The sequence below is a fragment of the Micrasema longulum genome, unplaced genomic scaffold, assembly GCF_059751315.1.
Source record: "Micrasema longulum isolate JH-2025_06_02 unplaced genomic scaffold, ASM5975131v1 h1tg002280l, whole genome shotgun sequence".
In the NCBI taxonomy this organism is placed as follows: domain Eukaryota; kingdom Metazoa; phylum Arthropoda; class Insecta; order Trichoptera; family Brachycentridae; genus Micrasema; species Micrasema longulum.
Genome location: NW_028279436.1, coordinates 127,882 through 153,496, shown reverse-complemented (window position 1 = coordinate 153,496; position 25,615 = coordinate 127,882). Strand labels below are relative to the sequence as shown.

The following is a 25,615-nucleotide window of genomic DNA, read 5'->3' as shown; positions in this document are numbered from 1 at the left end:
AATCATGAAGTCAGAAAGTCAGTATATTTCATGATGTTGGAAAGTCAGCATATTTTGTGAAGTCAGAAAGTGAGTATATTTTATGAAGTCGGAAAGTCGGTATATTTAATGAAGTCAAAAAGTCGGTATAGTCATGAAGTCAGAAAGTCAGTATATTTCATGATGTTGGAAAGTCAGCATATTTCGTGAAGTCAGAAAGTGGGTATATTTTATGAAGTCGGAAAGTCGGTATATTTAATGAAGTCAAAAAGTCAGTATAATCATGAAGTCAGAAAGTCAGTATATTTCATGATGTTGGAAAGTCAGCATATTTCGTGAAGTCAGAAAGTGAGTATATTTTATGAAACCGGAGAGTCGGTATATTTCATGAAGTCGGAAAATCAGTGAGGTTCACTAAGTAAAAAAGTCAGTATTTTTCATGAAGTCAGAAAGTCAATATATTTCATGACGTCATGAAGTCAACATATTTCATGAAGCTGGAAAGACAATGTAGATCACTAAGTAAAAAAGTCAGTATATTTCATGAAGTCATAAAGTCAATATATTTCATGACGTCATGAAGTCAACATATTTCATGAAGCTGGAAAGACAATGTAGTTCACTAAGTAAAAAAAGTCAGTATAATTCATGAAGTCGGAAAGTCTGTATATTTCATAAAGTTAGAATGTCAGCATATTTCATGAAGTCAGAAAGTGAGTGTATTTCATGACGTCATAAGGTCAGTAAATTTCATGAAGTCGGATAGTCAGTGTAGTTCACTAAGTAAAAAAAGTGGGTATAATTCGCGAAGTAAATAAGTAAGTCCTTACGCCTTGAGAGTCCCGGAGAGCATGAGCTCGGTGATAAGTACAATGTTCTTCTTCTTGTTGACGGTCCCCTCCCAATAGTTGTAGAAGCGCACGATGTTGGGATGCTGGAGCTTCTTCAGCATCTCCGCCTCTTCGCGGAACCTCAGACGCTCCGTCTTGTTCAGTTTCTTTTCCTGTGGGCGCATCAAACACGCACATAGAATATGTACTTTGGCGGACTTATCGCTAATAGCAGTATCTTCCAGCCAACCAAAAAAACATACTGGTCAAAATTTGTTCTAAAAAAAACTATCAATAATACAATTAATTTTTTTTTTTAATTTTTTTGTTTTTTTTTACAATATACATAAGAGGTAAACAGAGTATTAAAAAAATAAAGGATATTATATAGCAACGAAATACATATTGACAGTAAATATGGTAAATAAAAAATCCCACAAAGACATGGCCTGTTCGTGGGTATACCAGAAATGTTTATGAATTTTTGCTCCTATAATAAATAGGCAGGTATAATATTTTTGTGTAATATAAGAAAGAGAAAAGAAAATAAAGAAAAAAGAAAATATTCTGTAAAAGATTATAAGGTACTTTTTTTCTGTAAAAAATATAAAAAAACATAAAAATATTCTGACCAAAATAAATAAGTGGAAGTGTACCAAGTATTTTTTAAATTAATAACTTATATGTAAATATAAGTTATTACATCATTACAGTGGAATTCCATCAAGAATTGTCAATAAATAATTTAAATGAAATAAAAATATTCCTTATTATTAAAGGGCAACAAAATATATCATAGAAAAAAAGAGTTAATATCTTTAATTAATAAAAAATAATAGCTGTATTTTAGTGGGCAGGTAAAGCTTGCATTTATGAGCTCAACAAAAATATGTACTTTCACACACTTTTTGTCGGAGTGTGTGAAAGTATATTATGATTAGAACAGACCCTTAAAATAAACTTGTATTCAAACAAATAAACCGTCGTTTAAATTATGTCTAAGGGAAGAGACCATTGCAGGAGACTGCTGCGAGACATTGCATAGATTTATATATAGTACTATTGAGCGTGTTGTCCAGGTGTTTATTGAAGTTTATGCACTTTCTAATGATCTAAAAAATATACAAAACAATATCAATTTTGGGAAGGATCAGAAGATTTATTGATAAGGACTCTTGCAAAACTATTTACAAAGCAATTATTGAACCACACGTTAACTACTGTAGTAGCATTTTATTTTTATCAAACAAAGAAAACATAGATAAACTAACTGTATTACAAAATAAAGCCTTTAGAATCATATTGAAAAAAAACAGATACACGAGGGTAAAGTCGATGGTAAATGAAATGAAATTATTAACATATAAACAAAGAATATTTTACAATACAATGATATTTGTTCATAAAATTATAAACTCTAATAAAAAAACAGAATTTTGGAAAAAAATTGATCGGAACCAGCATGAACACGATCACAATACTAGAGAAAAGAACAAAATTAGACTTCCATTTAGGAAAAAGGCAAAGTCACAAAATTCAATTTTATTTAAAGCAATTAAAAAGTATTACGAAATGGAAAAAAATATTTATGAAGAAAAAAACATATCAAAATTTAAAATAATGGTCAAGACATATGTGATAAACAATTTATAAATTAAATATATTTGCAATGTTATTATTAGAACACACATAACAATATGTATGATATGTGTGCCCTACTTTAAGATTTAAATAAAAATATAAAAAAACATGTGCGAACTTAAAAAACACCTAAATAAAACAGTTCTTACAGCCCGTGTGACGAGTGATGTGTGATGTTATTTTATTGAATTTTTATTTAAACTATTGTGTTATTATATATAATATCCCCTCATACCAGCACTTTTGCTGATTGGGAATATTTCATACTAATAAAATATGTAATATGTAAAGTAAACCTTGTATTTTGTCATAAATAAATAAATAAAATAAATACGTTTATGTAGTCATTTTTATTTGTAGTATTCTTTAATAATATTTTTTATTTATATTTTAAATTTTCTATTTGTTGTATCCCAACTCAACACAGGGCTCTTGGCCTCATAGAGTTAGGGATACGTTATTATTTTTTGTAATATGCATTATATATTTGCATTAATAAATAAATAAATAAAAAGTGTGCCGTTTCCCCGTAAGGGTAGGCAGACAATAGATTGAACACCATATCGAGCCAAAATCAACAGAACAACGTAAGCGACAAATAGTGAATTGTGCAGAAGATTTTTTTATTTTTTGTTTCATTTATAGATTTTTTAATAAATTGGTAAATAAGATTAAAAATGGTTGGTTACTGCCAATACTGAAATGACAGCCAAATCGTTTAAATACCTTTTACTTTTAAGATAGTGGCGGTAACACTGTTTCGCCGATAACTCTGACAGTGGTGCGAGCTGGCGAAACCGCCTACATTTGGGACAGAGACGAGGTAAGAGAGACATAGATGAGAATAAATTCAATATGAAAATGTAAAATTACCAGTAGTTCACACCAAGCAACGGCAACTCCTGTCTGAGTATCGAGTCCGTGGTAAACTGTCTTAAACGATCCCCTGCCAACTTCCTTGTCATATTTAAAAAACCTGAAAAAAATATTTATATTACAACTTTTAAAAACAAAACTGACTTTTATTAATATGCAGTAAAACCTCAATTTTACGCTTTCCCGCTTTTTACACCGAAATGTTCAGGACCTATTTTTCTTCATACATTCTCATATAAATATTCCCCCAATTAACGTTTTTTACATTTTTTATCACCCCGATTTTACGCTCAAAATTTTTCGGAATTCATTTGATGTATGAAAAAAGCCAAAATTATGCCGTAATAATGATGCCACCGCCCGCGCGCCACCGCGTGTGCCACGCGAATGAAGAATATAAACAGATAAACAACTAATAAAGGATAAATTATTGACCTAACCTGAATTCAAAGCAGGTGCAGCGTAATTGACCTTTTTGTTTAAGTGTCTTCCTTTAGGGTTAGTCTTAATTTTCATTTAAACAAAAACGTCATATTGACTTGTACAAATCATGATACGCAATCATAAATTGCGATGTTTATAACACAACAATATAAATATTTAAAGTTATAAAAAAGATGGTTTGAAAAGTTGTCATAAAAGTGGAAACAATATCCAAATTCAAAATTCTACTTTCTTTATTTTTTTATTTACACATAAAATAATTTTAACATTCTGTTTTTAAAACAAATAAAAAACAGATTACATAATATTGTTTGAAAAATTATGAAAATATTTTTAGTGAAATCATTGAAAATAGGTAAAAAAAAATATTGTCAATTTTAACTTATCACCGTTTTTACAAATTTTCTGGAAGTATATGTACACTTCAGCAGCAAATCAATTATATTTTTATGTAATTCCTATTTTTTCCATATATTTTTCATTTCCTCACTTAAGGGTTTTCCTCAGTTTTACACTTTTTTTCTTGCTTCCTTGAAAAACTTAAAAATAGGGTTTTACTGTATTACAACAAGGATAAAGAACATTTTTAGGAAGCTAATATAGAAGTCTATGAGTCTACAGGCCTTATGAACTATCATTGCCTGATTTAAATTTCCACTTTACACACTGTGTAACATTCATCATTCTGCCTATGTTTGAACACCTATATTCCGTCAATTCCTCCATTCTTAAATCTGTTAAAGAGCTAGAACCTTTTCATCCCCCGCATCAATATGCGGGTGATATTCTGACGTAATTAATTCATCCACATACTAGGCAACGCCTGAAAATATTTTTCAATTTTCATACTTCATCTTGGACCAGCTGGTTTTATCAACAGATTGTCCAAATTTTTTAGACAATAACTGGGTTCAATCCCCTAGGGAGCAACTAAAATAAATATATCACAACAGAGATGAAGAATATAGGTGTTCAATAATAGGCAGAATAGTGAATGCTATACAGTCTGTAAAGTAGCCACTTAAACCAGCCAATGACATGTCATAAGCCCTGTAGATGCCTAGACTTCTGTATTACGCATTACGGCGGCCTCCGTGATGTAGTGGTCAAGACGCTTGACTCACAGACGGAAGGTTCCGGGTTCGATTCCCGGTGAGAACACAAAAAAAAATTAAATGTGATTTTTCTCAAGCCTGGGTGTTCTGTGATGTAATTCACCGCTGTAATTGGGCCTCCTGGCCTGTTGTGGTGCAAAAATAAAATAAAAAAATAAAAATTACCTTATAAAAAAAATTTTCATCTCTGTTGTAATATATCTGTACCTCAGAGGCAGTTGGATGCAAATCCTAAGGTCAAATGTTCGACAAAAGCCTAAAAAATCTACTTTCTTTGATTTCTAATAATTTATAGCATTAATTTATATTTTTAGTACCTTGATACATTGGTTCTTTGATTATAAGACTTTTCTTCAAAATCAATGGACACAATCATAAACTGGGTGCGAAAATCGAATTGTCATTTCATCAAATTCTGGATTTGCATCCGTCTGCCTCGGAGGTACAGATATTAGTGTTGTAATTTAAAAATCAAAAAAGCCTTAAAAAATCATAATCATCACCTTCCACACGGAGACACTCCGATTGGTTCCTCTTCATCATCGTTATGTCCCTCCTCCCGATCCAGTTTCTTCTGCAACTCCAGCTTTTCTAGGTCGTAAATGGGACCGTACACCAGACCTGAATCAATTTTGTAGAAAATAAATTATATTTTCAAATTAAATCAATTTGCAATATATTTATGGAACAATGAATATGACGATTTTCATTTAGAACATTATTGCGATCTTAAGCATTACCCAAAACACTCGATTAGGTTTAATTGACCAAACCCTATTAGTTTTATTTCTGTTTTATACACAATTTGACGTCTAATCATCAGTGTGGCCATTATATGAAGCAAAGTGTCATCGCATTAAAAAAAAATTAATCTTCAAAAAATTCACTCTCTAGGGGGTGAAGAAGATTCGGATTACCACCACTAACTAGCATACATAATATATTATTTTTTCAATAACGATATTTTTTTAATATATTTTTTGTTTGTCCAAATTTTTGTAGACAATGACTGGATTCAACTCTCTAGGAACCTGTTAATATTAACATATTACTACAGAGTCGAAGAACATTTTAGAGAAGGTAATATAGAACACTTAAACCAGCCAATGACATGTCATAAGCCCTGTAGATGCCTAGACTTCTGTATTACCTTCTCTAAAATGTTCTTCATCTCTGTTGAAATATATTTTTTTAATATTTTATTTTCACCAAATTGTTTGATTTTTATTATTCTATCATATATATATATTTTTTAAAGTTTTATTCATTTTAACAAATAAGTAAGTTTTGTTCCCGCAAAGTTGAAGCTTGTCTGCGGGTTATATTACATTATTTTTTAAAAAATTTATAAGTAAGTACATAGTTTAATAATAATTGAAGAATAAAATATATTTACACACTTAAGTTTCACTTGCTGTTTAATAATTTTTTGACTATTTTTTTAAATGAAATTAGGATTTTTTTCTTCACGATTTTTAGCTGGTATTAAATTGTACAGTTTTGGTACTACACTACCCATTGTTCTGTCACCATAGTAGTTTTTCTGTCGTGGTACCATCAGCTGCTGCGCCGATACTTGTCGGGTCATGATCTGGTGGTTTATTTTGGATTTTAAATTGCAATCGAGGAAATGATCTGTCATTATCTTATACTGACACTGTTTGTTAATTGGCAAAACGTTAACAAAATCAAATAATATTTTATTGTTGTCTTTTGCCTCATTCTTTATTTTTACAGGTAATGTAATACATTATATGAAATATGAAATACATTATAAATTTTTACCACTGTGATTATTTATGTAAAACATTTTTTTGAAAAAGGCTCTTTGAACTGTTGATGAATAAATAGATAAATGCCTCGTAATAATATGACGAAATATTTATTTATTTATTTTATTTGGGATTTTTACAGCTATTACATAAACAAAATAAGTAGAAAAATCTTAACAATGCTAAAGCCAATTGAAAAAAATCCACTGTAAATATAATGACACATAATATATAAGAAAAGAAGTTTAGTAATTGTATTTGTGTGACGTTTGTATTCATGTGTATGTGAATGTGTGTATGCGTGAATGAATGTGAGTCTTAATTACCTTTGAAGTCAGAAGCGTCACTCTGTCCCGCTTCGGCTGCGGTAGCCTCTGCGGGGGCCGGGGAGCGCGCCCCTTGGAGCCCCTTCTCTTCTATCTCGATGTTCTCCTCCTGCGAGAAAGAATAATATTGACAATACGGCCAAATTGTTGAGATCCGTAGCCCAAGAGGTCTATGTGTATTTTATTTTTATTCTTGAAATGTGCACACATGTACATATTACTAACTTGGAAATCTCCACCAAAAAATTAATGATTGATGCCAAAATACACTACATAAAAACCTACCTACCTAAATAATAGCGTAATTCAAACCAGTCTATAAATCTTTCAAAAACAGATTTCAATTATACTACTTGACACCGCAAACTCATAGTCTTTAAAATATAGCTTGATTAGAATGACAGTTGTCAGCAATAGTGACGACATAACTTTGTAGTGACGTCTAAGGAGTGATTTATATTGACACATGAAAAATCTTTCGTATCAGGCATGTTAATTTATTTTTTTAATATGAGTACAACGCTTGACATATAAATCAACATAATTATATAAAACCAGCTTTAAAACTAAAATAAACCTAATTAATAGTGACATTCTTACAAGGTTACGTCATTTTGCAAAAATGTTAGAAGTGCAACAAATTGATTAATGTAAATCGATCGAATAAAAAAATAATTCATTTGTTGTTGTTCATAAAAAAAGGTATTTTATGTCTAATTTTTTAGTAAATAATTGTCTTAAACACACTATAATAGGCTTGTTTTTGCGTTCTTATATCAATTTTCGGAAACGGTTTAAAAAAAACTAAAATAAACCTAATTAATAATGACGTTCTTACAAGGTTACATCATTTTGCAAAAATGTTAGAAATGGGACAAATTGATCAATGTAAATCGATCGAATAAAAAAATAATTCATTTGTTGTTGTTCATGAAAAAAAGTATTTTATGTCTTATTTTTTAGTAAATAATTGTCTTAAACACACTATAATAGGCTTGTTTTTGCGTTCTTATATCAATTTTCGGAAACAGTTTCATGTTTGCACGAAAAAATTGATAAAATCTATTTGATCAGTACATGATTAGTGATCAGTAATTTCCCATCACTAGTGACATTAGTTTGGCAGCTGTCACTTTAATCAAGCCAAGGACTATAGCATTCTCCATTGAGTTGGTGAAGCATAATTAAAAATCTCACAATTCTTTTTTAAAAGTTTTTCGCAAACATGTCAGTAACTCCTTCAATGGAGGTTTCTAAGTTTGCTTCTAATACCCTCCTCACGTGTATATAATTTATGAATTGAACATAGTTACGCAGAGAGCAGTCAGCATTCTGCGTTTTGTCAAAAACAGCCAGGCTGCTTTCATACAAAAAACTGTAATAATCACCTTCTGAAAAAGGTGCTGATCACAAAAATGGCATTTCTCAATGTGCAGTCAAGAGTAGGAATAATCGGTGTGCGTGCATAAGAAGATGTATGAATGTAGAGGAAGCGAGGTCTGTATGCAAAGACAGAGTGATATGGCGTTATATCCTCTCTGCCTACCCTTGCGGAGAAACGGTGTGATGGTTTGTTGTTGTTGTTGTATATGTTCATTACTAAAATAATGTCATGAAGAATATTTTTCATGAGAAAAAAAAGGCATAGTATAAAAACCTTTTTAAAGTTTATTTAAAGCACTCACAAAACCAGATTTTTTCTCACAGAAGAATCAACGCATAATTATTTTATTATCAAGTTAATTTTCACAACGCGAATTTTCACAAAAATGTACGAAAAAAACGACGCTTTAGTGAAAATTTCCTTCATTTCACAAAACTACGCGACCACAGGACGGGTTCCTGTCAAATTTCCCGCCCTTTGACGAGGTTGATATGCATTTGTTTTCCGCGTTCTCTTTTCTCTCTCTGATGTATGAAACGTTTGACAGATGCGGAGGGATTGACACAGTTAAACATAATGTCCTGTTGTGAGAAGGACCACGGTGTAGCTGGGTCCCTAATTGGATAATTTGATAGTTATATAAAAGTTTAAATTGGCTTCACCATACAAGACGGGTCATATTGTCGATGAGGCTATTTTTGGAATGGCAACATTTTGCAATGTCAATGCAACCGCTCGACAATACTTATACGTATAAAATGAATATTTGTTTTTAAATATGGGACATGCTTATTTTAAACAAAAAAATTGAAAAAATATTTTTTTTTGTAGGTGAAATAATTTGCATGAATCTCATCATCATTCCCTTTCCGCACCTAATGGTGAATAGGGCACTGCATTACTGCACCAATCGCAGCGTTTCTTGATCATTTTTGTTACACAACAAGTGAACAAGTTTGGAACAAGTGGCATTCAATGTTCTTATCTGTCGGTTGCGAAATAATAATGTGCTGTTCCTCGATCAACACAGCACAAACTATGGCTCGCATGCACCAATGTTCCGATTGTGTCGTATTGTAAACTCGAGACAAGATCTGGACTTTTTTGGTGTAAGTCTTTATAGATTTAAAAAATCACTAAGATAGACCGGATCTTGTCTTGAGGTAGTATTTTTTTTTTTTTTTGACCTAGCTTTAATTTTATTTAGTTGCATTTTATTTTATTAGTGCCTGTATTTATTATAAGAAATTGTATTTACCATCGTTAGAATAGACTGCATAAGTCCGTCAAATAAATAAATACAAGAAGGTAAGATGATCAGTCTTATGCTTCAGGTACCAGTCCGGGGACTATGAAATATTTGAAATAAAACAAACTTTAAATAAATATTTCATATCAATCATGTCGGGAATTGAACCAAAGACCTCTTGCATGGTAGGCAAACGCGCTGACCATTACACCACGAGACCGACGCCGAATCTCACTCACATCAATAAAGGTTTCAACTCTTACAAAAAAAAACAACAGATCAACGGACGAAAGAAACGAAGAAATATGGATGTATAAACACGGCAGAAGGGTAAATGTTACACAGTGTGTAAATGTTACACAGAAAAGGACAGTTTATAAGCCCTACAAATGCCTACACCTCCATTTTTATGAAATACTATGTTCAGAAATAGGCAGAATGGTGAATGTTAGGTCATAACTCTGAAAATGTCTAGACTTCCATTTTTAAAAAATACTATGTTCAAACACAAACAGAAGGGTGAATTTTAAACAGTGTGTAAAGCGACCGCTTAAAATAGCCAATGACAGGTCATAAGCCCAGTAAATGCTTAGACATTCATTTTTGAGAAATATTATTCAAACATGGGCAGAAGTGTTAAAGTTACACAATGTGTAAAGCAATCGTTTAAACCAGCCAACGGCAGGTCGTAAGCCCTGTAAATGCTTAGACTTTCATTTTCAAGAAATACTATGCTCAAAGATAGACAGAAAGGCGAACGTTAAACAGTGCGTAAAACGACCGCTTGAATTATCCAATAACAGGTTGTAAGCCCTGTAAAACATGACGCGTTTTTGTAGTTTTTTTAATTTTTTATAATTTATTTTTTAAAGTTATGTATGAAAACATTTCTCCACAATATCCATATTGATTTTGAAAACAAATTTAGTTTTTGTTAATCCGTTTTATATATTTTTATCGATATTCATAGTATGTGATATTTCACTATTGTAATAGAAGCTAACTTAAGAATTTTTATTTTTTAAATAAAAAAATATGCTCATTGTTATTGGCAGTTGTGATGTATTGTACATTTAAATCAATAAATAAGTTACCGAACCTTTTTACCATTGATATAATATGACAATAATCTTCTTATGTTGCGCGATTATACTTTACATAATCCAAATTAGCATAATATGTAATTGGTCACGGCTCGTATGATACGAGTGGCTAGCAAAATGGTCTATTCTGGGGCCAATCTTCACATCAAACAAATTGCACTTCCTACCTTGACTCGGGCAATGAAAACAAAGAAACTTTAAGGACCGCCAATTTAGGTAATTGCGAGGAAATTACTTAGATTAGGAGCGTTTTGCCACAGAATGTTGAGAGAATTTTTAGCACTTAAAATTATTGGTAGGTATTATTAATTTTTTTAATAATTCATCTTGACACACGATTTCTTTTCTTTCAAATTTAACTTCTGAATACTCCTTTTTTTAATCAATGGGTACAGACAATGACAATTATATTGACTACGATCCTGATTGCATTGATATTTGCCGGGTTAATTTACGAAATTTAAACTTTTTTGGCAAACTTAACACAGTAAAACTCCAATGAGGAAGTTCAGTGATTTTTAAAAATATCTTTTATTTATTAACCTTTCCCTTATTGTTCAAAAAACATCCGCGCGTTACAGTGTTGTGCAGTCATTACACATGCAAAAAATGACCGATTCTAAATCGGAAAAACGTAATGTTCATCGGCAATTGCTTCAATTATCAATAGTTGAAGACAAAAGTGATAATATTTTTAATATAATTGCTAAAAACATTAATTTATGCGCGCAAAGGAACCGCCCCCAACGAAAGCCGGGCATCTACTAACGGCACTAACGCATACTAACGCAGCTAACTGAGCTAACGGGCGTCAGGGAGAAGTACAAGAAACTTTGCTGTTCGCGCGTGTGATACATAAAAATTTTCTCTCTCGCTCCCAAATATACCCGTATTATCGAGAGTGAGACGTAAAGAGTGTGCGAGACAATTATATATTAGGATTACTCTTTTACTACGAGCGCTAGTAATCTGTAATAGTAAGTAAGTAAGCTAGTAATAATCTAATTGCTAAAAATGTGAAAAAACCATTAGCTCATGCTCTCTGACCGTGCGACAGAACCACCCCCGACAAAAGTTGGGCAGTTACTGGCGAGCGTCTGAGAGAAGTACCAGAAACTTTGCGCGTGTGACGCGTGAAATTGACTCTCTCGCTCCCGAACATACTCGTATTATCGAGAGTGAGACGTTAAGAGTGTGCGAGAAAATTATTTATTAAGATTACTCTTTTACTACGAACGCAACATGCGACACATTGGTAAACTTTCTACTGTATTGGTGAATTATCTCCTATTTTTGATAAAATGCTTTTTCAGCTCCCAGTTAGCATTTACTATTTTATTTTTAAAATATTTTAACTGATACGTAAATGCATAACGGAAGAATACGGAAAATCTCAACCCATCATTTATTATATTTATTAGATGCAATGTAGGAAGATGGACGCACCATATTATAAAAGATATAAGAGTATGGGTGAAACATCTTTCCGAATGACCCAGAGCCTTACAAGTCATGGAGTATTCTATAAATATAAAAAAATCAAAAAGGCCGAATCAGAAGGATGCATGTACTGCAATGAACCACAAGACGATGCAGAACACACGGTGTTTGATTGCAAAAAGGGGGGAGAAGAAAAGGGGGGGTTTTAGCCGGTGTGAGTCCGGCACTATTCAGGTATCTGAGCGTCTATAATGGATTTCCCCATCAAAAAAAAAAAAAAGATGCAATGTGTACTAGCTACACATCACCGAGAAGGGAGAGTTAAACTAAGCCAAATTTTTATTTTTATCAATTTTTATGAATCGTATTATCAGCGCTGAGTTTTTAAAGATTTGTACTTCTGAAATAACTCCGTGTGTGACATTTCAGAGGTTCTTTTCCGCTTAGTCTCGCGCGTCAGTTCTGCCATTGTTATTTTACAGTTTTTACTTACGTTTTTTCTTTTACGGTAACTAAACCTTTCGCAGCTTTCTTATCATTGATCGATTCACTCGAACCAGTGACGTCGTTCAAAGTAGTTTGTTTTTATTTAAATGTTTTTTTCATACATTTTCAGGAAACTTTGCTTTACAATTTAATGCTCCAGTTTTTACTGCGCGCAAAAAAAACATTTATTGCATCCAATTTCCTGTAGGGCTGAAGTTCCTCATTCTCCAGATTAACGAGTGACAGACGATAATTGGATTAACCCTGGAAGAATGACTAGACAGGTGCCACCGTTTTGTAGCAACAATTCACGGACAGTGTATACTTGTAATGCCGTATTAAATAGACTTCATGAACTCGGCAATAGTTATTCCCACGTATCTGATATATTTGGTGTAGGGTATTGTTCCTATAGAACAAACCTTTTGAACTTTTTCAAAGATGGTGAATGGTAATTGTATTTATTTATTCATGCATTTCATATCCAGTTTTTTGTTCACTTTGCCTAGCTGTGTGAAACAGTACTTATGATTTTCTTGTTGTTTTACTGTAGAGTGTTTTATTACTTAAACTTTCTACTGAATATGCTGTAAATTTTTTTAAGTTATTTTTTTAAATATAAATCTTGTATAATTTTTGGTTTACTTTTTTTTTTATAAATCTTTTTTAAATTCATGTTTTTTAAAAAAAAAAAAATATTAAGCCAAACATGTTGATATTATAAATGTTTGTAAAAGGCAGATTTTCCGTTTATATCAATAAAATAAAAATAAAATAAAATAACCCTTAAAAAACGCATTTGTGATATCACGAGTCGATTTATTTTATTACCTGATAATGATCCGGATATTTGGCAATTTGGATGCCTTGAGTTTGAATAAACGGAGTTTTACTGTATAACCAAAAATCCTTAACAAAATACGTAAAAGTTTTTATTTAACACAACTTATTTGGCCAATTAATATAGTTTGCCTACTTTATCCACATATTTTGCCTACTACTCCACCAGTGTAACCAATTTCAAACCTCAATTCACCCGACTTAATTAACCATATATTATATTTATGATTATTCCCTTACCAGGTCCTGTTCCGATATAAAGGCGTCGTCCTCCAGACGTGCCACCAGCTTGTTCCCGCTGGCGTCCAGGTCAGGCATGGGAGGGGGGGGCGGGGCCTGACCCGACCCCCTCCGACGGAAGGCCCCCACATCCACAGCCCCCGCCTGTAACAGATTATATTATTTACAAAACCACACTCACGAAGGATGGGACACTAAAAATAAAATAAAATACTTAAACTCAGTAAAGTGGCCACTTAAACCAGCCAATGACAGGTCATAAGCCCTGTAAATGCCTAGACTTCCATATTCCCTTCTCAAAAATTTTTCCCTCTCTGTTGAAATAAATTTAAATATGAACAACTCCCTAGGGAGGAAATCCAGCCAGTCTGCAAGCATTTGGACATAATCAAACATTGTTTCATTAAAATAGCATTATATCAACTCATTAGTTAACCCAAAGAAATTTTTTTGATAATGATCCTTAAGATAAAAATAACTTTATTTAATTTACTTACATATATCTTTGAATTATCTATCCTTACCTCTGTTTTGTATAAATACATTTAACTCTTTAATAAAGATACCAGTCTCGAAGATGTCGCAAAAGCGATGAAACCGGTCACTGGATATTCCAAATTTGTGGATTAAAGTATCACTCGTGTTTTATTTATATAATAGATTATATCCCTCCGTATTTATTATAATGTCGGCTAATTATTCTTTGGTTTTAATTTTATAAAAATTCATGGTTTTACAAAGATTCTTATACCTACTATTATTGCAAATAATGACAAAATGGCGGGTGAGTTAAAATAACACATGAGATTTTATTTGAATTAGTACCTTACCAAGCGGGGCATAAACATTCATCATCAAGAAGTGATAATGTTTTCCTGTACAAAACAATCAAAACCTGTTCGAGGATTACTGTGGCTTTGCATCATTTTAGAACAATTTAATAGTAATACATTCCAATTTCCTCTCAAACATAACCATAATACACTAATACACGCTTAATATGGTTTGGTAGTACCATAATGTATAACCGTACCGTATAATGATGGTTTGGTAGTACCAAAAGTTTGGTAATAGAACTCTCAAATAATTAGTACCTAGCATTTTTAATTTATTGCCCAAAGAACTTAAATTTAACTCACATTGTAACAAGAGCAAAATAAGAGAGTGGCTACTCGATCAAAATTTTATATATGAATAGTAGCTAATGTGTAAATATTTTAATTTTTCGTATATTTTCTTTTATTTAAAAAAATATATAAATTATTATTTGTATATACATATATATTCTAATCTTTCCGGCTATTAATTTATATCTGTTATTCATTGTTTTTATAAATGTAGATAATATAAGATAAGTTAGTATAAATATAATCTCCACCAACAAGCTACAGAAAGTGGCTTGGTGGGATTTTAGTTTTAGTAAACACATAACAATTGAAATTTTGAAAACTGTAAAAATGTATAATTACATATATTATTTAAATTAAAAAAATACCAAACCTTGTAAATAAAATAAAAAATAAATCAAATTTTTCAAAAATGTACATGGAAACAGAGAGAGATGTGAAGGATTTATATATTTTTTTAAGATTAAGAATTTGATGAATATAAATTATTACCGCAACGCTAGTGGAGAGTGAGTTAAGTACATCGTAGTTGTTCTGCTGGGTGCATATGATGGACAGGGCCCCCGGCGTGTGGTGGTAGTGGTGCTCCTTGTGTGCGCCCCCGGCCCCCTTCTTAGTGGAAGGGTCCACTGTAGGAATCACCACCTATAGAAAATGTAAATGACGATAATATAAAAGAGGCAGCAAACTTCCGTCATCATCACCAAAGTACGAAACGACCCAAATTTTTACCGGACAAGAAGCTATGAGAAGTTACCTATATAGGTTTAAATGAAGGAATGATGACTATTGTCCATGCGATGATATTTCTTCACACAGTATCGAACATCTGTTATTTCAGTGCCCATTTTTCAGTTTACAAGCCATAATCTTGAAGCAGAATGCAGGAAAGATGGAATATCCTTAACAGATACTCACACTGTTGTTAAAAGTAGTTATCACGCGCCATTATTCTTGGACTCATAAAGGTAATAAACCAAAATCAGTGATCGAACATCCCATTTTCAAGACTAACAAAAACATTTTTTTCCTAGTACCATGACACGTAAGGCAGTAAAATACAGGGGTCCAAATATATATAAAAGAGGAGTTGAATTGAGTTGCGGTCCCGTAGCTAGTGTCGCGGAATCATGGAACAGAGGTCCGAGGTTCAAACCCCACTCTATCCCGACTTAATTATAGGCCATCGGGCCAAGATATATTATGCTTAGCTAAAAACAAATTTAATATTCTTACAAAAAAGTGGCTTTTAAAAATGGGAAGGAGATAAAATTGGAGCAGCAATTAAGAGTTTGTGTGTGATCCATCATTATTATTGTTCAGACCATTCTCAACCTAATCCATATCTACCGACCCGTCTTTCCCATTTCCTAGCGCACTCCGTGTAACAATAATTCTACGTGTGAGTGCCGGAATTAACATTATAATTATCAGCACTAATCTAACATCAAAGAGTGTAGTGCTTAACTAATATTTCCTCAAGCGAGCTGTGCCTGCGTCACTTTAGACAGCCAGATTGGAAAAACTAAAAGAAACTTTAATATTAGAGTAAAAGAACACTTAAGTTGCTTAAATAATAATAATTTTTCTGAATTCGCAAATCATCTGATAGAAAATAATCATAACTTCAATAAAGACACTGGATTAAAAGTACTTCATGTTGAAAATAAATATTAAAATTAGACAACTTAGAAATCTTAGAAATTAAAAAAGCGATTCATAATAAGAAAACAATAATTGATAACCAAATAAACAATATTTCTTTTAGTCCTCTCCTGACTTACTTCGAAAATAAGGATATCAAATTACCACCCTTGTAAGGTAAAAAAAGACTTGATTTGTTGGGTCCACGTGTAGTATTTAGTGAACATGATAGAAATAAAAAAAGGAATCAATTCATTAGTTACGTAAACCTTGAAGAAGAAGTTTTTTTGCTTTGAAACCGGTCGGTGAAAAATAAAAATTAGTGGTTAAAAACAAAGTTGTTTTATTTATTTTATCATAAGAGTTAAATTTATATTTACCTCTGATGATGGGTAATTCAGATTACCTGAAACTAGTTGTGTTATAATATATTAAACTCTTATTAAAGTGTTTAAAATACCTTAAACTTTTCCTTCCCATGCACCGTTTTCTCCTTATGGTGGTCGATGAGATGGTGCTGGTTGTGGTGGGGAACTATGTGGTGATTCACAGCGGGAAGCTGAAAAGTAAGCAAAATTAAACCCATAAAAATGCATATTTGTAATTTTAAAAAAAACAACACACTGGAACCTTGTTGTACACGGTTTTAAAATAACACAGTCCATAAATTCAGGTTAAAAAAATAATTAACATGAATTTACCAAAGCGTAATAGAACAAACAAACCATCACGCCGTTTCCCCGTAGGGGCAGGCAGAGGATAGAACACCACATCACTGTATCTTTGCATACAGATCGCTCACTTCCTCTACATTCAAACATCTTTTCATGCACGCGCGCCGATTATTCCAAATTTTAACATGTCCATCTTCAAGTATTCGTTGGATTTGGTCATGCCATGTCTTCCTTGATCTTCCTCTATTTGTGCATCCATCAACATTCGCATTGTAAATATTTTAAGCCGTTCTTTCGCTGTCCATTCGCTCTACATGTCCAAACCAGCGCAGAGCTTCTTTCTTGACTTTGTCGATAATGCTTATCTCAGCCTTACATAATGTATGGATCTCGACATTTGTACATCTATCGTACATAGTTTTACCACACATTCGCCTCAGAGATCGCACTTTGACAGCATTCAGCCTACTTTCATCCTCGTTTTTTAAGTCCATACATCAGGGTCGGGACCAGGACTCCATTGTGAAATGCTAATTTTGCCTCGCGTAGTATGTAATAAATTTATACTATTCGTAATTGGAATGCCCAACATTGCCAGTTTACTTACTTGGCAAATAACAACATCTGTGTAAGTTCAATAAGATGAGCCAAAAAAATCTAAATTTTTTTTTGGCATTTTCAATTTAATTTTTTTAATTTAATATGCTTATGTGCATCAAAAAAAAATATTCAAGGCATACATAACACTAGAAAAAAATTAGCTATACAATTTAAAAAATAGCCAGTAATTAAAAGGAAAAGGTAGCTATCCTCTCTGAGCATTCTTTCAGTAACACGAAACATGTCAATATCCAAAGAGATACGATTATTTATTTATAAATTTATTGCAAAAAAATAATATACATACTTAATAACAGGGAATCTATATAAAACCAATTAATGTAAAATGAAAACGGAGTGTTCTCTGTTTATGATAGTCTCCATCTAACATGGCACAGCCTGTTCTAAGATGGAGATTTTCTATCTTTAGAGCATAAGTAGTCCTATACTAATAAAACAATAACCTAAAAAAGAAAAACTAAAACTACGTAATTATAAATGCCTAGCTAAATGTAAGAAATTAAAAATCATTATCATACAAATATAAAGTACATATATGTGCCAAGAATACATGTTACATAAACATAAATAATATAGTATAATATATAATAAAACAAATATAAAGCAATGAAATACATAAAAATATAAATAATGTGTGTACCAATTATATAAAGTACTACGTTTTTTGATTTACATATATTTTTCAAAAAAATCTCGCGCTACACTATTTATATGTGCAGTTATTTTTATTTTAAAATTTGTTTTACATTTTGAGTCTTTTATATTTGGCAATAAACCATTAAATATTTTTGGTGCAATTACATTGTATTGCTTTTTACCAAAGGGGGTTGATACAAATGGGACAATACAGTTAATTTTTGTTGCTGAATGTGTGTTTTTATTTTGTTAGGTTCTTTTGACCTCACTTAATTTATCATAAAATTTAAGTAGTAGGCACCTCACAAACAATTGTCTTACATCCAATATCTTTAACTCAGCGAATAGATCTTCCGTTGGATACCTCGAGGGTTTTTTGAGAATGATCTTCATGATCCATTTTTGTGCTATTTTTACTGGTTCAATGATTGAACGAGAGCAACCTCCCCAAGCTAAATTGCAATATGATAGTTTGTTTTGGCAAAAAGCAAAGTAAATTTGTCTCAAAAGTTGAGCATTCAAAATATTTCTTAAGCTTTTATAAATGTATGCTGATTTCCGTATTTGCTTAGATATTTCTATAATTTGATCTTTCCAGCTAAGTTTAGAATCTATTATGAGTATTTTATTGAATTTACTTGTTCTAAATTTTCACATTTATTTTATTTATTTATTTATTCACACTTTTTATCAAAATACAATTCCATGTTCACTTTGCCCAGCTAACAAGGGTACATACCCCGTTCCAAGCTAGGCAATTACATTTTAATATATTATAATTGTTAACAAATTTATATAGAGCACAGACAAACAAAATATAAACTTATTCGGATACACATTTTGATTCATATACATAGACATACACATATATACACACACACATATATATATATACACATATATATACACATATATACACATGTACATACACACACACGTACATACACCCATGCGCATACACATACATACATTCATAAAAACATAGACAATTTATTTATGCGAAACTTCATGGTTGTCATCTATAAATATATTTTTTTTAAATTATTCCTTATTTTTTATATTTTATTTTTGACATCCAGTAAGATTCTCTAACCCGTGGCATGCATCAACTTTTCTGACTCTCTACGACCAATGTCATGAAAGAGCGAGGTCAACACCTTCCGTAACTTGACAACACTCCCGTCTGTGTATATAAATTTCGAAATTGATCGATAGGCTGCTTGCAGTCGATTAAATTTAACACCGGGAATAAATCCTCTCCACTGAAGAAACGAGCAATACTTATTTAAAACAACCATGTCGGGAATTGAACCCGATACATCTTGCATGGCAGGCAAATGCGCTGACCACTACACCACGAGGCCGACAAATTTATGAAATTTTAAAATTTAAGTACATAAAATTATTTAAACATGTTTTTTTACCATGTAAATGCCTAGACTTCCATATTCCTTCCTAGTGAGGAAATCCAATCTGTCTACAAACGTTTACTCAAAACACTGTCGAGATATACAGTGTGTTCTTTAAACCCTGTCACATCCGAAACCACGATGATAGCATATTTAAAACAATAATTAGAACGAACGAATTTATTTTAAAGAAAATATTTTTAAAAAAACAAATGGTTGCGTACTGCGAGGGGGGCGCCGCCGCGCGGTTGACGGTATATCAGACTCCTCCCTCCTCGTTTCTCCCCTGTAGAAGTAAGCAACCACTTGATTTTTTAAATATTTTATTCGTTCTAAAAATTTATTTTAATGTGCCAATGTGTCTTCTTGCTCATACTGATCATCGTGGTTTTGGATGTGACAGGGTTTAAAGAACACCCTGTACTTCTCCAAGTCGAGAAACACACTTAAATACTTAATTTTAGATTGATCATATTAAAACCACAGATCGAAACAAATAAAATAAAAAATAATTTTTCACTTAATTTTAACTTTTAATTTTAACTTTTAATTTCAACTCTTGATTTTACTTATTCATATGTACATCTTTTTCATATGTACCTGCATCTAATTCATTATTGCTGGTTGTGAATTTTTACTAAGAAATATAAATGTTCATGGAAGCAGAGAGAGAGAGGGAGGAAAGTATAGTTGGAGCTATACAATGTCTTTTATTTACTTTTTATTTAATATTTATATTTTTATACATTTTTTTTTAGAATTTAATTATTTTTCCCCTCTCCTCCTGCTTCATAATAATTAATGTGAAATCTGTAATTGGTCTTACTTTTTTATTGTTCTTTTGTACCTTGTATTTATATAAAGACTGTATGATTTCCTTAATAAATTAATGATTATACTGGTGTGTGAATCTAGCCGGTGGCATCTGCAAATTCCTCGATTTGGTGAAATCTATTCGTTTGCTCAAGCCGAACTTGGTCTGTCCCACGAGGATCTTCTTGGACCGCTCCAGCCTGTCCAAGGCGGGCGGAGACTCTTCGTCCTGGGGCTCGGGAGGCGTTTGGCCCCGCCGGCCCCCTTGGAGGGCCTCTCCTCCCTCTTGCCGCCGGGCCGCACCGCCTTCTCCGGGCTTTTGTCATTCTTCCGCGTGATGAGATTATCTTTCCGGGACTTGGTATTTCTAACGGACACGTTCAGAGGAATGTTCTCCATTTTATGAAGGGGTTTGTGGTAGTGTAGGGAAAAGTAAATTCGCCCATCTATTTAAACTTCTTCCTTGAAAACAGAAACGCAAGGCAGTTTGCTACTTTTTAAAATGATTTCATTGCATATAAAACGCGAAGGCTCCATTTGATTTCAAATATCGTTATTAGGTTATCTTGTCGCAAACGAATCAATCGTCGATAAATAAACTAAAATAAATTTAAAAAACTAAATATATTTAAAAATAAATCATATTTATTTAAATTTGTCTATTTTTCAAATGTTTTTTATGAATTATTTTGATTATTAACTTACACTCAAAAAAGCGGGCGATAAATATTTATAAAATTCAGTCTTTTTTGTGTTGAATTTGGCTTCTACTAGGCTCAAAATTATATTAACATATTTTTAAAATGGATGAAAAAATATGTAATTCTTAAAGGAATAATTAGTTTAAATCTAAATCACATTTTTTTTTTAATTTAAGGGTATTAAATGTAGGTTATGTGGTGTATAATATTATGTAAGTGAAGAGTGAATATGTTATGTTAGGTTATGATACGGAGATTCCCCCTCTTGATTTGTGGCGTAATAAGATGGTCTTCGCTTTCTTTAAGTCTGAAAACAAAAAACAATTATGTAATTATGTACCGTATTTTTCAAACCATTAAATTAAACCAAAATTGTGGTGCGTCCTATGGTCCGATGCGTCCTTTCGTCCAAAACCTTTTTTTTCTAAAAATTTATGAATAAATTTTGGGGTGCGGGTCTTACGGTCCGATAAGTTTTATCGTCCGCAAAATACAGTAGGTATATAAATACATTTTTTACTAAGTTTAAACAAGGGAATGGTCCGTTGGGAGCGTCGAGGACTCACGGAACACAGGTCCAAGGTTCAAACCCTACTCTACCACAACCGGTTTCCCATTTTTCAAACAGTTATTAATAACTTTTAGAAAATGTCATATAAATCTTTTTTTTTGTTGTAAATAATAAGCAACTATGTTCGGACCAATTCACAACCTAATCTATATCTACCTACCCGTCCTTCCCATTTCCTAGCGCACTCCATGTAACAATAACGCTACGCGTGAGTGCCGGAATAAACATTATATTATCAGTACACTATCTAACATCAACCGAGTGATGTGCTTAACTAATCTTTAGTCAAACGAGCTGTGCCTGCGTCCTTTAGACCGCCAGATCCATACAAGTTGTGCCAGCTTCACCGAGGTTCCAGCACACGTCACGCCTCATCAGCACTTAGTTAACTTCCCAACAATACAGTCCACATGCTAAACTTTCTTCCTCCTAGGATGAGATATTCTTAACACCTCGTCCAATCCTCAACAAACAAAAAAAAAAAAAAAATGTAAATATTATTTTTTTTAAATGATAAAAATAGTTTGATTATTTATTTAACATACCATCATTTTACAAAAAATAAAAACAATATGAAAAAAAACATGCTACTTTTGAACCAAATGAGATAATTTCAATTCATAAAGAACTTTCCACGTAAAATAATTAAACGTGGTTATGCAGAAAGCAGCCAGTCCACAATTTTGAAAAATGAGATTTTAGTGTTATCGAATTCAGGAAGGTCAATTCTATGTTCTGCTTAAAACAGCCAGGCCGTTTTAATACAAAAAATTGTAAAAATCACCTTCTGAAAATTTCATGATGTCAAAATGTCATGAAAATTAATGCCACCTCAGGTCCAGAAGACCCTTCAACACCAGATTACCAGAATCCACCGCCGTTATAATGTCAGATAGTACTCTGACCACTCCCGTCTCCGTGGAATGAAAATGTCGGTATGCCGATTGTCTTACCGAAAATAAAGAATTCTGCTCGATATAGTTAACGAGCCTATGAGAAACTATTTTTTCTAGTATTTTTGATACGATGGGAAGATTTGAAATTTGGCGAAAACTGGAAAGATCTTCCACATCTAGTTGAGAATTTTTAAAAGTGGAGTTACATTTGCTTTCTTTATGGCTCTCGGAACAATGCTGCGCTCCATGGATGTATTAAATAAATCTGTTAAAAATGGAGCTAATACGTTAATGCATTTTTTCAAAAGCCATGTTGGCATCGGATCTAATATACATTGTTTGTTGGGTAATGCCGCAACAATTTTTTTAATTTAATTGGAACGGAACTAACAATAAACCGCTGTGAGCTGCGAACCGCCTATTAGAAGTTTGAGTTGCACCTTGACAGCTCAAAGCGTTCGAACCGCCTTTTTGAACCTGTTTAAAATTGAGTGACCAATGCATAAATAGTACACATTAAAATAGCTGAATAAGAGGACACGCTGGTATCGTAGGAAATGAGAGAGCGGATGAACGAGCAAGAGCTGCGACTTGTAAAAGAACGGCACCTTTCTTCTCAGAATTTCCTCTTTTGCTAAACGCTGTATAAAACAAAGTACGCAGCAGCGTTAAGCTAGGGTTTCCTAGGACAGCGGTGCCCGTATTTTAACGGCCGTAGCGAACGGTGATGCGGTGGACAGCCGTCGTAACGGTGATTAGAGTGTAGTTTCCTAGGAAAACGGTGTTATCAACACCATTTAACACCGTTTCCCTAGGAAACCACTCTCTAGTCGACGTTACGACGGCTGTCCACCGCATCGCCATTCACTACGGCCGATAAGATGCGGGCACCGCTGTCCTAGAAAACCCTAGCTTTAGGAGGATCATTACCGCGCTTCTTCTACAGGTCAAATCACTAAACCCAACGCTGGCTGATGCAGCAAACTTCCGTCGTCATCACCAAAGTACTTTTGAAACGACCCAAATCTTTACCGGACACAAAGCTACAAGAAGTTACCTATATAGGTTTAAATTAAGGAATGATGACTATTGTCCATGCGATGATATTTCTTCACAGAGTGTCAAACATCTGTTATTTCAGTGCCCATTTTTCAGTTTACAACGCCATAATCTTGAAGCAGAATGCAGGAAAGATGGAATATCCTAAATAGATATCCACACTGTCGTTTAAAGTAGTTATCACGAGCCATCGTTCTTGGACTTTGCAACAATGGTGATTGGACTCATAAAGGTAATAAACCAAAATCAGTGATCAACATCCCATTTCCAAGACAAACAAAAGCGATTTTTTCCGAGTACCTTAGCCTTGTACATGACACGTAGGGCTACTAAATACAGGGGTCCAAATATATATTTTTTTTAAATATATATAAAGTTTAAATTGCATATCCGGGACTACAGATGTTTTTTTTATTAAAACAAAAAGGACTTGAGATTTTAATTTCAACTCAAAAAGTGAAAGAATATGACTAGTGTTTTATTCACATTTAAAATAGTTTATTGCAATAATTCTACATTTTAAACATCAAAACGTGGACTCCCGTGTTTTATATAAGGTACAGAATTAAAAAGTCCTATTTTACAGAAATTTAACGCACTTAATCAAAATTCGAAAAACGTAAAACCGATGACATTTGAAATGTATAAAAAAAAGGTTAAAAAAGTTCAGACTAAAAAGCAGAAGATGATTCATAATTTAGCTATATTTAGTTGATAATGTTATCCTAGAAATTATTTGATGTAAACAAAGCTGGCAAGTGCGTAGTTTGTCGTTTCTGATAATGAAAACTTAAAACAGTCCAACTGAACATTATTACCTCGACGAGATTTTCGCGAGTATTTTCGATTACGCTTTGTTTATGCGGATGTAAAGCGAGGAAAGGCGTGTAACCCCGCCGGCATCTTGACCGACCCGCGGTAAAAAACGGAAAGCAAACGGCATATTAAGAAAGTTTCAGCCGACACGCCATGCAAATCTGAGGAGGTGCCTGTCAAATTCCGATGCGATTTAAACGATTCGAGCCGATGGGAAATGATTTATAAAAATGAACTGCGTGACCTCTGCCGCAGTGCAACAATACATATAAGCACACATCGCATATACTCACGTGCAATAATAAAATACACAATTAATATCGTATCTGACATTTGGTATATTGGTTGGTTTTGCTTATCTTACGCGTGCAGTGAGCGAAGGCGCCAGACGGAACTAAATCGGTACATTATCGATATAAATTTGTGCTATTTCTCGTACGTTCCGGTCGCTGTTATTGCGTTCTAAAAATACTTACAAGAAAAATGTTAGAAATTACACCATTGTTTTTTCTCACGCAGCGCACAGTAGGATAAATCCATAGACAAAAACAATTTTGACGTTCGATGATCATAGAAATTAATCTTTTTTCCCTTTGATCAGCTGACGTGCGTTTGCGAGTTATCTAACCAGGCAAAAAGAAATTAGGTAAGTACCCCACAATTTTTTTTATGATTTGTGAAAAACCTAGGATGATAATTCTATATTCTTTGAGTATTCGCAATAGCGCTGATGAAATTTCACTTATAATTCAAGTATTTATCTCTTTTACGGCAACAGCCCAGAAGCCCAATTACAATAGGGAATTACATAACAAGGAATTACATACAAGGTTCGCAAAAAATCACATTATATTTTTCGTGTCTTCACCAGGAATTGAACCCAAGAACCTTCCGTGCGTGATTCAAATGTTCATTATATGGGA

General features: G+C 32.8%; 1 protein-coding gene and 1 long non-coding RNA gene across 2 annotated transcripts in view; both read right to left on the bottom strand.

Annotated features, from left to right (window-relative positions):
• Wnk (Wnk kinase) overlaps positions 1–21,170 on the bottom strand; it is a 54,396-nt gene extending 33,226 nt beyond the window's left edge. Inside the window, 9 exon segments of the mRNA XM_088239834.1 lie at positions 810–982; positions 3,324–3,426; positions 5,389–5,506; positions 6,984–7,092; positions 13,726–13,869; positions 15,345–15,497; positions 16,957–17,058; positions 20,738–20,887; positions 20,890–21,170. Of these exon segments, the coding sequence (XP_088095960.1) occupies positions 810–982; positions 3,324–3,426; positions 5,389–5,506; positions 6,984–7,092; positions 13,726–13,869; positions 15,345–15,497; positions 16,957–17,058; positions 20,738–20,887; positions 20,890–21,048 (1,211 nt within the window). The 5' untranslated portion in view covers positions 21,049–21,170.
• Positions 21,171–21,336: 166 nt separating this feature from the next.
• LOC148272598 (uncharacterized) lies at positions 21,337–25,236 on the bottom strand. The gene is made up of 2 exons (XR_015824812.1): positions 25,169–25,236; positions 21,337–21,657 (listed from the first exon to the last, which is right to left on the bottom strand). It is a non-coding gene; the product is annotated as an uncharacterized LOC148272598 (long non-coding RNA).
• Between the last annotated feature and the right edge of the window lie 379 nt (positions 25,237–25,615).